We start from the raw sequence: 17,589 nt of genomic DNA on the forward strand, positions 1-17,589 counted from the left end.
CTAGGCACCACCCCTTCTCTAAGTAGAGAAATAAAGCTACTATATACCTTATAAACTATTAGACCTATACTTAAAGAGAATAAAATAAACCTATAGACTCTAGAATCTATAGATAAAGCTAGTAAGTTAGAAAACTAGCTACTCCTATAAAAAGACTCTTATAGGGGCTAGTTAAATAATTAATATAACTAAAAAGCTAGTATTACCTATATCTTAAGGAAGAAGATATACTTACTAATTATAGATAATTTTAAAAGGCTATTAGATTTAATATTCCTAAATTTATTATATCTAGTATAATTAATAAGGAATATAATTATAGAATCCTACCTAATATAGAATATATATCTTATATAATCATAGCTAAATACTTTGCCTAGAAGCTATAACTAGAGTAGATTAAGATTAAGCCTATTAATCTAGAAAATTATACTAGTATAATAGGAAGTATTATTTTAATAATTACCTATTTTACTCTAGATATTAGTGGTAACTACTAATATTTAGTCTATGTATATATAGTGCTAAAGCTAGGTAATAAGACTAATTTAATCCTAGGGACCCTATAGATAAGAGATTAAGGGGCTATAGTAGAGGCTAAAGGGCCTTAATTAAGATTTATAGATAGAACTATAGTTAAAAGTATAGAGAATAAGCTAAAGCTAGTAGTAAAGTAAATTAGTACCTAAGGATTTATAGTTTATAATTAGTAGTAAAAGAAGGATAAGATAATATAGATCTTTACTACTAATATTAAGGATATTAAGAAGGCCCTATAGGTTAAGAAGCATACTAATCTAGCTATAAAGCTACTAATATATTATTATAACTTTCTAGATATATTTAATTAGAAGAAGGCTAATAAGCTACTACTATACTACCTAGAGGTAGACTACTAGATTAAGCTAGTTAAGAATAAGAAAGGGAAGATAATAGAGCCCCTATAGGGGCTACTATATAATATATCTTATAGAGAACTACTAGTACTATAGAAGATATTAATAGAGCTACTTAAGAAAGATTTTATCTATATAAGTAGCTTAGCTGCTATTACACCTATGCTATTTACCTATAAGCTAGAAGGTAGACTATAATTCTATATTAACTACTATATACTAAATATAATTACTAAGAAGGACTATTACCTACTTCTATTAATTAATAAAACTCTAGAGTATATCTCTAAGGTAAAGTAGTTTGCTAAGTTAGATATAATTATAATATTTTATAAGATTTATATTACTCCTAGAGATAAGTAGTTAATAGTATTCTATATATACTTTAGCCTATTTAAATAGCTAGTTATCCTCTTTAGTATAGTAAATATACTAAGCACCTTCTAAAGATATATTAACTAGATACTTTAGGACTTCCTAGATAAGTTTACCTCTATATATATTAATAATATACTAATCTTTACTAATAGATTATTAATAAAGCACTAGTAATATGTTCACTAGGTGCTTAAATATCTAAAGAATACTAGGTTATAATTAGATATTAATAAGTATAAGTTTAAAGTAAAGAGCATAAAATACCTTAGTTTTATTATTAAAGCTAGTAAGGGAGTATAAATAAATCTAGATAAGGTAAAAGCTATATTAGAATAATAAGCCCCTATATTAGCCTATAGTATATAATTATTTCTTAGTTTTATGAACTTCTACTAATAATTTATATAGGATTTTTTAGAGATAGTATAACTATTAATAGCTCTAACCTATAAGGGTGTCTCCTTTATATAGGGAGATAAATAAGTAAAGACTTTTAAATTATTAAAGAAGATATTTACTATAGCCCTAATTCTTATATAGTTTAATCCTAATAGGATAATAGTAGTAGAGATAGATATATCTAACTAGGTAACTAGAGCTACTATATTATAGTATAATAATAATAGTATACTAAGACTAGTTATCTATATCTCTAAGAAGAATACACTAGCAGAATATAACTATAAGATCTATAATAAGGAGCTACTAGCTATTATTAATACCCTTAAAGAATAGGAATTAGAGTTAATTAGTTTACTATAATTTAAGCTTATTATAGACTATTATAATCTTAAGTACTTTAAGACTATCTAAAGACTTAATAAATAATAGATATACTAGTTATACATGCTAAGTAGATTTAACTATAAAATATATTATTAGCTAGGGAAGCTAACTGCCTGCTTAGATACCCTTTTATATAGGGAGTAAGATATACTATAGGGTATAGATAATAATAGACTTAAGGTATATAATTATTACTTAGTACTACTTAAGGTTATTACTAGCCAGGTGTATGTATAAGTATTTTATAATTATAAAGTAGTATCTAACCCAGATATAAGATTACTAAGTAAATATAGTAATTAATATAATAATTAAATTTATTATATAATCTTATATATAACATCCATAGGCAAAATACCCTTATTACTAGAAGAATACTAGTAGGAGGCTTAACTAGATAATACTATATTAAGTAAAATATAATAGGCTATAGAAGAGGGAGTTATATAGTTCCCTAGTAAGTTATATATATAAGTATTAATTACTAAATATTTAATATTACTAGATAGCCACCTACTTTACTAAGGCTATAAATAGGTCCCTAACTTAGAACTACTATAAATAAGAATACTATAGGAGACCTATAACTTAGTATTTACTAGCCACCCTAGGAAGAATATACTATATATTATAATTACTTAGAACTTTTATTAGCTAGAGCTGTCTACAGACATTAAATAATTTATATAGAACTATAATAAGTATAGTACTAACTAAGTCTAGTATAAATAATAGCAGGGATTATTAAAACCCCTACTAATCCTAGATTATAAATAGTATAAGATTACTATTAACTTTATTATAAAACTACCCACTTCTAATAGCTGTGAAGATATTATAGTTATTAGTAATAGGCTAGAGAAAGGTATTATTTTAGTATCCTATAAGTAAATAAATACTAAGATAGTAGCTTAGCTACTAATTAACTAGTTTATTAGATACTATAGTATTCCTAGTATAATCATATCAGATCATAGCCTATAGTTTATTAGCTAGTTTTGGGAGCACTTTTGCAAGAGGCTAAGTATTTAATAATAACTCTTAATAGTATTTTATCTATAGATAGATAATTAGATTAAATAGATAAATATAATATTAGAGGCTTACCTATAGAACTTTTATAACTATACTTAAAGTAACTAGAAGTTATTACTACTAATAGCCTAACTTACTATTAATAGCAGAGATGCTATAAGTATAGGAGTTAGCCTATTCTTCTTAGATTATAGATATAATATTAAGCTACTAGAGATAGAGGAACTAAATTATAAAGCTACTACTGCTAGCATAGCCTATTTACTAAAAGATAGAGCTAAAGTAATTATAATAAAGATAAGGGAGGCTATAGAGATAGCCTAATTAGAACTAGCTACTATCTAGTAATACTAGGAAGAGTATTTAAACTACTTTTATATAGCAGCCCTATAGTATACTATAAAATTAAAGATCTAGTTAGACTTATAGAATATCTAAATAGACTACCTAAGCTAAAAGCTTAATACATAGCATGTAAAATTTATAGTACTTAAGGCTATTAGATTATATATATACTAATTAGATATACCTCCTAGTATCTATAATATATTCTATATCAGCCTCCTGTGTCCTACTGCTAATAATCTATTCCTAAGTTAGTTAAATAGTAACTACCAGCTGCTAGCTACACTAGTTAACAGTGAAGCTAAGTACCTAGTTAAAGAAATCTTATAAGAGTATAAGAAATAGGTTAGAAGAGGCTACTAGAAGGAGTACCTTATTAAATAGGTAGGTTATAAATAACCTATATAGGAGCTAGCTATTAACTTTATTAATATAGTAGTGCTTAATGCTTAGGAAGTGTGCCAGCCCTAATATAAGAGGGGGGGTGTTAGAACCTTTCAGTGATTTCTTACCATCCGAATCTAGGTTATAGATTCATATGGCTCCTAGCCCGTGACAATATATAGATAATATCTTCTATATAATATTATCTTTTAGCTATTAATAGCCTTAATTTAGTAAGGTATACCCCTTGCTTATAGTAGTAGGTTTTCTTTTATCTAATATTAATTAATAAAGTTCCCCTATATATCTATATCTAGGAGTAAGCTAATATCCTTTCTAGCTATATTATTAGTTAGTTTATTTATAACTACTTTTATATTTAGTATTAAGGATATAGTATTTATAGTTCTCTTACCTAGGCTTAGCACTACTACTATATATATTATTAGACTATCTAGTTTTTTAACTCTATATTACCCTTAGTATACTTTAGATATCTAATTATAATATAGCCTTTACTATTATAGCTATAATATCTAATTAGGCCTTTATCTTCCCTAGATTAATACTTCTTTTAATTATAAAAACTATATTTCTTTAATTCTAGACCTCTATCTTATCTTTAGTAATCTTTATAACTAGATATATCTACTCTTCTTAATAAGCTCTCTTTATATTCTATTATTTAGCTCTTAATAAATATAACTTTATTAATATAACTACTATATAAGAGGTCCTCTATAATCTAGTATTATAGAATCTTATTTTATATACTAGTATATAATTTTATCTAGAGCTAGATCTTTCTTTACTTATATAAGTAGCTAATACTAAGCTAAGATTTCTATTACTTTAAGTATATTATAAAGTTAGCTACTATCTATAACTCTAATTACCTAGTATCTATATATTTCTATATAGTATTATATATTAAGGTCTTTAGATTATTAACTTATTTTAATAGAAATTAAATAAGTTATTCTTATATCTACTTTATAAATAATAACTTATAATACCTTATCTACTAGTTAAATATTTTATTAATAAGTAGTAGAACTATTATTTTAATCTTTTAATAATCTTTAGTATAGTATTAAGAATATTACTTAAAATATATTTTTATACTATTAATAAATTTTATATAGTTATATATATTTTTAAATTAGAAATCTATAGTAAATAGAGCCTTTAGTACTAATTTAGGACCTATATCTAATAAATTATCTTAYTTATTATTATTATAGGTAGGTAGTTTAGTATTATTATTATTTATATATACTATAGATAATATAGATCTAGTTCTAAGGGGTATCTATATCTTATTAYTTATAGTTATTAATTTATTAAGTATATTTTACTTAGGTTTACCCTAAATAATTTATATAGATAGAGTAATAGTCTAGTCCTATATACCCTAGGTTTACTATATATATATATTAGTTTTACTAAGCTTTTTAAGTATCTTATTATTATATTTAATCTACTCTAGTTTAGTAATCTATCTTTATATAGCTAGGAAATCTTCTCTTAAGAATTAAGGAGATCCCTATCTAGTAATATTATTATATTTTAGAGTAGTTAGGGTACTACCTCTATATTAATTTATATATATATTTATATTATTAGATTATAGTTATCCTATATTAGGGGTGCTTCTAGTAGAAACTATCTTACTTTAATAAAATATATAAAAGTACTCCTACTAGGTTATCTTAATATAGTAGAGTAATTAGAACTATAAGAGAACCTATAGAGTACTCCCTATTAAATAGTAGATAATATAGTAGTAGTTGTCACGGGCTAGAAGCCTTATAAATCTATGACCTAGATTTGGATGGTAAGAAATCACTGAAGGGTTCTAACTAGGGCTGTGATGGCTGAATATAAAAAGGAGTGTATAAATAGTGGATAAGATTATATAACTAGATTAATTACTATATTAATTACTATGAGGGTTATGTAACTGCTAGTATCCTTACTAAATAAGAGTTTATTAGTACCTAAGGTAGATTATAAGTGCCTAGTAGGCTTAAGTACTTAGTAGGCTCTATCTACTATACTACCCTCCTCCCCTCCTAAAGGAGGTTAGCAGCTCTTCTATATATTAAGTACTATTATATTAGTAAGGTTAATAGCTAGTTCCTATATAGGCTGCTTATAGTCTACCTATTTAATAAGATACTCTTTATAATAGCCTTAGCTAACCTATTTCTTATATTTCTGTAAGATCTCCTTAACTATATACTCTAATTTACTATTTACTAGGGTTGCTAGTGGCTGATAATTACTGTTTAACTAGCTTAGGAATAGATTACTAGTAGTAAGGTATAGTAGACTAATATAGAATATATTATATACACCTAGTAGTATATCTAATTAGTAAGTATATAACCTAATAGCTTTAAGCACTGTAAACTTTATATATTATATATTAAGCTTCTAGCTTAGGTAATCTATTTAAATATTCTATAGGTTTAACTATACTTTTAATTTTATAGTATATTATAGGGCTACTAAGTAGGAGTAGTTTAAATACTCTTCCTAATACTACTAGACTATAGCTAATTCTAACTATACTATATTAGTAGCTTCCCTTATCTTTATTATAATTACTTTAGCTTTTATCTTTAGTAAATAGGCTATATAGGTAGTAGCTACCTTATAGTCTAGCTCTTTAATCTTTAGTAGCTTAATATTATATCTATAGTCTAGGAAGAATAGGCTAACTCCTATACTTATAGTATCTTAGCTATTAATTACTAATTAGGTTATTAGTAGTAATAATTTCTAATTAGTCTAAGTATAGTTATAGAAGTTCCTAAGGTAGGTCTCTAATATTATATTTATTTACTTAATCTACCTGTCTATCTATAGATAGAAGGCTGTTAAGAGGCATTATTAGATGCCTAGTTATTTATAGAAGTAGTCCTAGAACTGACTAATAAATTATAGACTATAGTCTAATATAATCATACTAGGAATGCTATAATATCTAATAAACTAATTAATTAATAGTTAGGTAACTATCTTAGAGTCTATTTATTTATAGGGCACTAAGATTATGCCCTTCCTAAGCCTATTACTAATTACTATAATATTCTTATAGCTGTTAGAAGTGGGTAGCTTTATAATAAAGTTAATAGTAATCTTATACTACTTATAATCTAGGATTAGTAATAGCTTAAGTAATCCCTAATACTATTTATACTATATATAGTTAGTACTGCACTTATTATAGTTCTATATAAATTATTAAATATCTATAGAGAGCTCTGGCTAGTAGAAGTTCTAGGTAATTATTAAGTATAGTATATTCTTCCTAGGGTAGCCTATTAATACTAAATTATATATCTCTTATAGGATCCTTATTTATAAAGGCTCTGAATTAGGGATCTATTTATAGTTCTAGTATAGTAGGTAACTATCTAGTAATATTAAATATTTAGTAATTAATACTTAAATATATAACTCTTTTAGAAATTATATAGTCCCTTCCTCTACTACCTGATATATCTCTTATAGATTTATATTATTTAGTATAGCCTTCTTCTAGTATTCCTCTAGGGGCAAGGGTGCTCCACCTATAGATATTATACTAGAGATTATATAATAGGACTACTTAGTATATTAATTATTATATTTACCTAGTGACCTTATATCTAGACTAGATACTATTTTATAGGTATAAAATACTTTCACCTATATCTAGCTAGTAATAACCTTTAATAGAACTAAGTAGTAGTTATATATCTTAAGCCTATTATTATCCTTATTCTATAGTATATCTTACTCCCTCTGTAAGAGGGTGTTAGGCTAAGTAGCTAGCTTCCTAAGCTAGTAGTATATCTTATAGTTAAATTAGCTTAAGGTATATAACTAATATATCTACTATTTATTAAGTCTATAGACTATCTTAAAGTACTTAAGATTATGGTAGTCTATAATAAGCTTAAATTATAGTAAGCTAATTAATTCTAACTCCTACTTCTTAAGAGTATTAATAATAGCTAGTAACTTCTTATTATAGATCTTATAGTTATACTCTGCTAGTATATTCTTCTTAGAGATATAGGTAACTAGCCTTAGTATACTATTATTATTATACTAGGATATAGTAGCTCTGGTTACCTAGTTTAATATATCTATCTCTACTATTATTCTTCTATTAGGGTTAAACTATATAAGGATTAGGGCTATAGTAAATATCTTCTTAAATAGCTTAAAGGCCTTTACTTACTTATCTCTCTATAGGAAAGGGGCCCCCTTGTATATTAATACTATTAATAGTTATACTATATCTAAGAAGTCCTATATAAACTATTAATAGAAGTTTATAAAGTCTAAGAATAATTATATACTATATACTAAGGTTAGTACCTACTATTCTAGTATAGTCTTTATCTTAATAGGGTCTATCTATACTCCCTTACTAGCTTTAATAATAAATCTAAGATACTTTATACTTTTTACCTTAAATTTATACTTATTAATATCTAGTTATAGCCCTATATTCTTTAAATACTTTAGCACCTACTAGATATACTATTAATACTTAGTTAATAAGCTATTAGTAAAGATCAGTATATTATCTATATATATAGAGGTGAATTTATTTAGGAAGTTTTAGAGGGTCTAGTTTATATATTATTAGAAGGTGCTTAGTATGTTTACTATACTAAAGAGGGTAATAAGCTATTTAAATAGGCTAAATTATATATAGAATACTATTAGCTACTTATCCCTAGGGGTGATATAAATCTTATAAAATATAGTAATTATATCTAGCTTAGTAAACTACTTAGCCTTAGAGATATGCTCCAGGGTCTTATTAATTAATAGAAGTAGATAATAGTCTTTCTTAGTAATTATATTTAGTATATAATAATTAATATAGAATTATAGTCCACCCCCTAGCTTATAGATAAATAGTATAGGTGCAGTAGTAGCTAAGCTACTTATATAGATAAAGCCCTTCTTAAATAGCTCTATTAATATCTTCTATAGTACTAGTAGTTCTCTATAAGATATACTATATAGAGATCTCTATAGGAGCTTTATTATCTTATTCTTCTTATCCTTAACTAGCTTAATTTAATAGTCTACTTCTAGATAGTATAATAATAGCTTATTAGCCTTCTCCCTATTAAATACTTCTAGGAACTTATAGTAGTAAGCTAGGAGCTTTATAGCTAGATTAGTATACTTCTTAATCTATAAGGCCTTCTTAATATCCTTAATACTAGTAGTAAAGATCTATATAGTCTTATCTTTCTTATACTACTAGTTATAGACTATAAACCCTTATATACTAATCTACTTTACTACTAGTTTTAGCTTATTCTTAATACTTTTAATAGTAAAGCTATTAGTAAATTATAACTAGGGTCTCTCTACTTTAATAACTACTCTCTAGTCTACTATCTATAGGGTCCCTAAGATTAGGTTAGTTCTGTCTCCTAACTTTAGCACTATATATATATAGATAATGTGTTAATAGTTACTACTAATATCTAGTAAGAAGTAGGTAATAGTTAAGATAATACTTCCTATTATACTAGTATAGTTCTTAAGATAAATAGGTTTAATCTTAATCTACTTTAGTTATAACTTCTAGGTGAAGTGTTCAGCTATAACTATATAAGATATATATTTAGTATTAGGTAGAATTCTATAATTATATTCTTTATTAATAATTCTAGATATAATAAATTTAGGAGTATTAAATCTAATAGTCTATTAAAACTTTCTATAATTAGTAAGTATATCTTCTTTAGGGTATAGGTAATGCTAGCTTTTTAGTTATATTAACTATTTAATAGGCCTCTATAAGAGTCTTTTTACAGGAGTAACTAGTTTTCTAGCTTACTATCTTTATTAGTAGGCCCTAGGGACTATTTATCTTCTTTATCTTTAAGCATAGGCCCTATAGCCTAAGTAGTATAGGGCTAGTTCCCCCCTTTATTTTATAGAGGGATAGCCCTAAGGTACTAGTATCTCTTAATTATATAGTTAAAGGCCCTATAGTGTAAGTATCTATTCTTAGTTTAATAATAAGATTATTTAGCTTTATTAACTTATTTTATGTATTAATGCTAGTAAGCTAGAGTTATAGTAGTTAGTTCCTAATCTATAGAATTACTAGGGCCTGGTGCACTTAAGACTAGGTTTATTAAGAGTATAGAAATATAAGTAATATAGCTATAATTTATAGTCTATATATTTCTTTTATACTATTTAGCTTAAGCTACTCCCTGTGCATAGAAAGCTTTAATTTAGTTTATAATTATTTATAGCTACTAGTAATATTCTTTAAAACTTACTTCCTTAGCTATGCTGAAGAGTTATATTTATATTTCTATATTTAGGGTGCTATTAATAAAGGTTTACTTTATATTATTAGTCTAACTATAACCTCCTGCTTCTATTAGTAGCTAGTTAAAGTCTACTAGTATATTATAAAAGGGATGATTATCCTATTATAAGTAGTATAGTTCTTCTATAGCTTTCTTAGGATAATTTCTATCCTAGAATATAAGGTTAAGCTAGCTAATTATATAATCTAGATTAGCTCCTATTATAGTATAGTTCTAGATATACTAGTCTATCTAAGGACTTATTATAGTTATAGCCTGGTCCTTAAGCCTAGTAAAGGTATACTATATATAGTTATAGTAACTACTAAATATAAAGTAGTTAACTTCTAGCTTCTATAGTAAGTTAGAATAGAAGATATTATATATAGCCTTATTAATACTATTAAATTAGTTAAGATTAGGTAGAATTAGTTTAGGCCTTCTTACTAGTTTATTTATAGGTATAGTAGTGGGAGTAGGTACTATAGGAGTTATCTAAGTAGTAGGTATTACTATTATAGAAGTAGTATCTATCTAGAGAGTAGTAGCTATCTACTATATCTCTATCTAAGCTATTTAATCTATAATCTTTTATAACTATTAGGCTATTTAGGCTATAGGGTCTATCTATATAGTATTCTATTACTATATATATCCTTTACTTAGTCCTTCTAGTAATATTAATATCTGTAATAATGCATCATTATAGTTTATACTATCTATATTATCTATATTATCTATTTTAGCTATTATAGATATCTAACTATTTTATCTAATTCTGCTTAGCTAGTTCTATGGTTTAGCTGTCTCTTACTGGTTCTATCTAACTATCTAGTTTGTCTGGTTCATCTGGTTCATCTAGTTTATCTGGTTTGTCTGGTTCATCTGGTTTGTCTAGTTCTGTCTGACTATCTAGTAGTGAGTGATTTCTAATATTATAGGCTAGAAGCCTTATAAATCTATAACCTAGATTTAGATAGTAAGAAATTGCTGAAGGGTTCTAACTAGGGCTGTGATAGCCAAACATAAAAAGGAGTGTGTAAATAGTAGATGAGATTATATGACTAGATTAATTACTATATTAATTACTATAAGGGTCACGTGACTGCTGGTGTCCTTGCTGGACAAGAGTTCATTAGTGCCTGAGGCAGATCGCGAGTGCCTAGTAGGCTGGAGCACTCAGCGGGCCCTGCCTGCTACAGTAGTAATACCTTTATAGTAAAACTAATTACTAAGGTGCAAGATGCTTGCACCTTAGTAGTTAATAATATCTCTATGGGTCATGTGCTATATACATGACCCCCATAGTTTAGCTATGTATAGGTTCGCTGCATCTAATAATTTGAATAGCTTTATATCACTATTATAGATAGATTTATTTAAATATTTTTTTTCCTTCTAGATGTGTTACCATACAAATTACTAGGGGGCTGCGTCAGCAGGATACAGCCAAGCTTACTAGTGGTAGTCAACACTTTTGGTGCATACCTCCGTACTGAGAGCTATATTTACATGGCTTGCACTGAAAATTCCATGGTTAAGGGCATATATGGCCCCTGAAATCCGTGGCGTTAGAGAACTTTGGTCCTTGTCTAAACCTAAGCAGCGGTGAGAAACTATGATCCACATGCAGAGTGTTTCAGTCACAGTAAGACACTAAACCCCATATTTGGGCCTGACCATGACCCACTTTACCTTTTCATCTTGAATACTTTTTGCACCCCACTGTTATCAGCCTTGCAGCACCTTGGCCAGGATAAGAGTTTCAATACTGGTCTCGTGCGTTGCTCCGTCGCTCATGCGCTTTTAATGGCCGGGTGTGAGACGGATGGCGCGCATTTACTGCAAGAGCTCCATACCTGCCCTGTCAGTTCATTTGAGCTGGTTCGATTCGGTGTGAATATCAGCACATAGCAGTAGATGAGAAACGAACTCTTGCGTCGGCCGCTGTATGCGCTTGGCCCGATTTAGATCTTCTGCGCCCCTCCGAGCTAAATATTTACAAACCCAAGAATCCCTCCGCTCTTCCTGGCGCGTATGCTTATAAAATTTGTCAAAATCTAGCAGTCGAATCCCCTTGTCTGTAGATAATGGAGATTAATGCGCTGGTGGGTACGATAAAACTAATTATGAACCCAGAGATTCTATACCGTAAAGGTATGTCCGCATTTCACCTACATGCTACAGTGTGATATCTGGGGTTGAGATAATTATAGCTTGTCACCTAAAAGAAGACCAACGCTGCATATGGCTCACAACTTTCTACTTTAACACTTAAATTCCCGGGCATGAGTTACCGACTTTCAGTCAATTGGGTACGTGAGATTGGGATGTTCTAAATAATTAGGAACCAGCCGTATAACACTAGTGGGGAGCTCGGCGTCGATATTGAGCATAGTGTACTTGTTGGCTACTGTATGTTTCTACGACTTGAGGTATCAAATCGTAAAATCGCTTGTGTGTGATAAAGACTATCTGGAAAAGCGCCAGGGGCAGGAGAATCTCCGCGTGATTTTGTTACGTCCATCAGCATGTTCATGGGACAATAAGGCCTATGCGATCCCAGACAGATTCGCAAGACAAAACCAGTTCCATTGGCCAACTCATTGCTTTTGCTGGATTAGGATGGACTAGAAGACGTTCTTGATTTGATTTGCTGCGGAAAGGAATCCTAGCCTTCCGTGCCGCTCTGGCACATACAGAGGACAACATTGGTGCTGTCACATCATTGGGAAATCTTTTTCGGTGTGCTGCAAAAGTCATTGACAGACCCACATAGCTATAGCCAATCCACATTCAGGAGTTGTATGTAGTATTTCACTGACTGCTGATGACTTTTGCACCACAACCGTTGGGACTGGGTCAAGCCCTGCTCCCCAGGGTAGTTAGCTCGGTTCAGCCCTCTTAGTCAGCATCCCGGACCTCGACGTATCCGTCCCGTATCCCCCTCTATGCTTCCTCAAATCTTCCTGATCAAGCTCAGTAATAAAGATCTAAGCGCCTCAACGCAATAACTTTTGATAGCGGGTGTGAACTCTTTTAAGCATTTATTACTATCGCAGGAGATATATATCTGCGAGCAACAATGGCTAATAATCATCGTCGGATCTACACGGTAAGCATATCTCAGTCATGACTAAGTGCATATCCGTCAGTCAGCTTCCTTTCAAGACTATGCTAAATAACACCAGGATCCGGAACCGGAAGCCGACTCAGCGTACTGCGAAAGTGTCCAGTCGTATGTGCTCACATGTCATGTTCCAGGTCAGGATCACTAACCGATCTTTTATGTTGGCTAGAGAAACGACATCTCTTCGCAGTAGTATTCTTGACTATCACTATGAGAATGGACGGCGGTATCATGCATATCACTCTGGTGCTTATTGGTATGCAATACGAAATCCATAACACGAAAGATATTCTCAGACTGAGATGACTATAGGGGTCCAAATGATGAGCGCGCAATGGATCATCTTGATTTAGGGTACGTGCCGCCAGTTCAACTTTGGAGCAAAATTGCTTGCACAGATGGTGACAGAATCCTCAGCCATCATTTATACACCCTCATTCTCCGCGGGGAATTATACTTAGCACCAATATCGAAAAATCCTCAAGTATGTAGCAGGAAACCAGGTCACTTTTTTCCTGGCACAGATGATCCCATACCTGATTTCAAACTCGATATAGGAAGTGTTGGATATTGGGACAGGAACTGGCATATGGGCAATGTTCGCTCCACCGGGTCTTCATGAATTTATGCATATAATCCACTCACTCCATCGCCTAGTGACTTCGCCGATCGCCACCCCTCTGCGAGAGTAACTGGTACTGACCTCTCCCCGATTCAACCAAATTTGGTGCCGCCAAATGTTCAGTTTGAAGTGGACGACTGTTGTGATGAGTGGACATTCCCGGCCAATAGTTTTGATTTTATCCACGTCCGCGGTCTATACGGGTGTGTCGCGGATTGGGTGTTATTCTACAAAAAAGCGCTTCGGTAGGTGTAGCCAGACCACATGACGCTATAGAGAATCCGCAAAACTAAAACATGTGGTGGCTTCGCTCTAGGCATTTAAGGCCAGGCGCCTACCTCGAACAAGCAGAACAATCGATGGTACCGAAGTCCGAAGATGGAAGTACTGACAGCACAATATTTGAAGAATGGGGAAATGTGTTCCTACAAGCGGGCGACGCTTTTGGAAAAACCCTAAGGATCGTCGATGAAGCGAAAGCGAAAATGATCGCGGCTGGGTTTGTAGATGTTGTTGAGCGTCGTTTCAAAGTTCCCATCGGGCCGTGGGCCAAGGACCCGCATTTGAAAGAGCTGGGCCGGTATAACAGGCTGCACTGGGAGGAAGGAATTGAGGGGTGGGCAATGAAGCTGTTGACAAAAGTCCTCAGGGAAAGCATTGACTGAGCACCTGAGATATGTACTCACCTTGCTGACACTTTCTACAGTGGAGCCGCGTAGAAGTTGAGCTATATCTCATGAAGATGAGACAGGGATTACGCAATCCCATAATCCATGCTTACCAAGAATAGTGAGTCCCCTTGTATACTATATAAAATATTGCGCTGAGCATCGAGTACTGACTGGTGATACAGTACTTTCGTTTCGGGTCGGAAACCGTAATATGTCCCCCTGGCCTCTGTGAGCCGTGCTTAACGACTAGCCTCTTCGTTCTGGATGCCGGATAAAGAGCATCCGATAACCTCGTCGATCAACGCCTCTTTTCAGAATCATACAAGTGGAGATGCAGGTGACTGGAAGCGATGTGCACTATCCCTTTGGAGAAATCCTGATATGTGCATTAAATTGATATCTATTGGATTACTGTGCCATTCATGGTAATCTGTCCTTCCCATACTCAGTTTTCTTGCAGGGAACTTGCCATTGCAGAAGATGGGCAACAAACAGTACCTCTTTGTTAATTAGTTAAAGCTGAGCCACTGATTGTTACTTCTGGTTGAATGAATGCGCAGATACCCAAAACCACCAATGATACTAGCGCCTTTGTGAGAGTCTGAAGTAGACTGCGCCACATACATGCGGTGACTATCTGCCATGGCCTGATAAATCACTTTCCTAGAATCCAACATCGCCAAGACTAGGATTCTTTGTTCGTGCCCAGGATGCTTTGTTTGATGGAAGAAGCACATAAATAATGTCAGCCTCTATTAGTAGAGATAAAAGGCTGAAGGAATATCTTGGATTATATAGTGAGCACCTTAGAAAATCTATATCTTTGTTTTTTACTTATATTTTGAATATCATCCTTCTATTTAAGACCTTGGTTAGCTAACCAAGATGCGCCCAATTTTACCTGCACCTTCCAAAGTAGAAAAGGGAAATATAGATTCCTTAGTTATCTAAGCTTCCTACCTAGAAAATAAAGTTAGGAAGTGAGTCTTAGTAGCTTATACTATGTGCAAAAATAAGTAGATAAAGGTTTATAGCTAAGGTTAAGGTTAAGGTAGTGACTAAAACTATTAAAGTATACTAGGTGTATATCATGTGAAGCATACTTAGATAGAAAGATAATATACACTAGTAATGACTAAAGATGTAAGGTCTATAGGCAGAAAAATCAAGACATAACTGAATACTATAAGAGTCTGCTTAAAACCTTCTTATAAATCCTTCATTCTAGATGTAAATTAAGTGTGCAGGAACTAGTTAAAAGTATCTAGAAATTTATGTTACTTAAGGATACTATGGTGGTATTTAGTCTATATAAGTATACTAAGTAACTGTTAAGAAATATATTTAATTAATTAATTAATTAATTAAGATTCTATTAACCTGTTAGAGCCTGTCTATAGAAGTAACTAGCTATATAGGTGCTTTACTAGATAAAGTAGGAATCTAGTATCTAAATACCTATCCTATAACCTATAAATACAGATAAAGATATAAGAAATATTAAAAAAAATATAGAAATTATAACTAAAGCAGCCTGCTACTTAGCTATATATCTCTTTTATACTATCTAGCATAATACCTATCCTATCTTATTCTATATAGTTATTCTAAATATAGCGTAATTCTGCACCTAGGAAGACCCTTCCTAGGTAGCTATTTAGTCTATCTAACTATTATCTTCTATATCTATTCTAGAGCCTTATAGGAGGCTTCTATATTCCTAGTCCTGCTCTAATAGCTCCCCTAGTTCTGCATAGTAGAACTAGCTAAGTAGGCCTATTTAATATATAAATTCAGTAATATAGTAGATTACCTATAGGTTAGATATAAGTATATTATAGTCTAATAATTTCCCCTAGATTCCCTCTATATTATATAGCTTAGCTATTATCTTCCTATAGGCCTCTATATATAGTAAATACTATAGAAGTATATACTTAGGGGTCTAGGACCCCTCTCTATAGTTATACTAGTCTATATTATAGACCTTAATCTTAAAAAAGAAATATTATAGACTAATCTATATAGTCTATATCTAGGTAATAATTAATATATATAGCTTTAGTAGGCCCTTATACAGCCCTAGATTCTTCTTATAGGGGGCCTTAATTAGCTACTATATTAGCTTAGCCCCCTTCTCTATCTCCTACTATTTCTTCTAGTATTACTAGATTTATTAGTAGATAGCTCACTTCACTACTATAGTAAGCTAGATAATTAGTTATTCTAGCTAACTAGACTGCCCTACTAGGCTTAATTAAATCTTACTACCTTATATAGCAGCCTTCTTTACTATCTTATCTACTACCTTATTCCCTGCCATACCTACATGGGCGGGGATCTAGTATATCTTAATATTTTCTAGGGGTAGTCTATATGCCCCTAGGGCCTATATATTCCTATATATTATGTCTAGGATATATTGGCTAGAGAGGTGATATAGGTTCTAGATAGCCTAGATAGTAGTCTAGCTATTAGTGAAGAGGGTAAGTAAATAGGGGCTTAGTTCCCTAGTAGTATCTATTACTATATAAATACTATCTAGCTTAGTAGTATATACTATTAAGTCTACCTCCATGCCTAGGTAGTTCTGGTAGATCTACTAGTTATAGAGATAGATAACTAAGGTATTAATATAGCTCTAGTAGCTGCTGCTATTAATATAGATAACTAGTTAGTTATTATTCTTATATATTTTATTATATATCTTCAGTACAGCTTTATAATCTTTAATTATATAATAGAGGGGGGTCTCCTAGGGAGAGAGTATATATATTTTTTATATTTCCTATTCTTCTAGGTATTTTAGGGTAGAGGCTAGTAGGCTATCCCTCTTCCTAAGTACTTCTAGTAGAGTAAGACTACTCTACTATATCTCTCTAGTTAGTTATAGCTTCTCTATAAGTCCCTAGGGGTAGGTAAAGCTTGGTCCTATCTAGATTTAAATAGTAGTTTCCTTAATAATCTACTATATCTACAGGCAGATTAG

General features: G+C 30.9%; 2 protein-coding genes across 2 annotated transcripts; both read left to right on the top strand.

The window, feature by feature from the left end:
* Positions 1–13,262: 13,262 nt before the first annotated feature.
* Positions 13,263–14,174, top strand: Aspvir_009642 (class I SAM-dependent methyltransferase; the record flags this gene model as incomplete). Its single annotated transcript, XM_043272780.1, has 5 exons — positions 13,263–13,292; positions 13,369–13,415; positions 13,477–13,563; positions 13,620–13,661; positions 13,965–14,174. Coding segments are annotated over 5 exons (416 nt in total), but the record flags the coding sequence as incomplete, so codon positions are not given.
* A 51-nt stretch (positions 14,175–14,225) lies between these two features.
* Aspvir_009643 (uncharacterized protein) lies at positions 14,226–14,594 on the top strand (the record flags this gene model as incomplete). Its single annotated transcript, XM_043272781.1, is given in 2 exon segments — positions 14,226–14,230; positions 14,246–14,594. The coding sequence occupies 2 exon segments, from the start codon at positions 14,226–14,228 to the stop codon at positions 14,592–14,594; spliced, it is 354 nt and encodes a 117-aa protein (XP_043128716.1).
* Positions 14,595–17,589: the final 2,995 nt, after the last annotated feature.

This window comes from Aspergillus viridinutans (genome assembly GCF_018404265.1).
Source record: "Aspergillus viridinutans IFM 47045 DNA, scaffold_9, whole genome shotgun sequence".
NCBI lineage: Eukaryota > Fungi > Ascomycota > Eurotiomycetes > Eurotiales > Aspergillaceae > Aspergillus > Aspergillus viridinutans.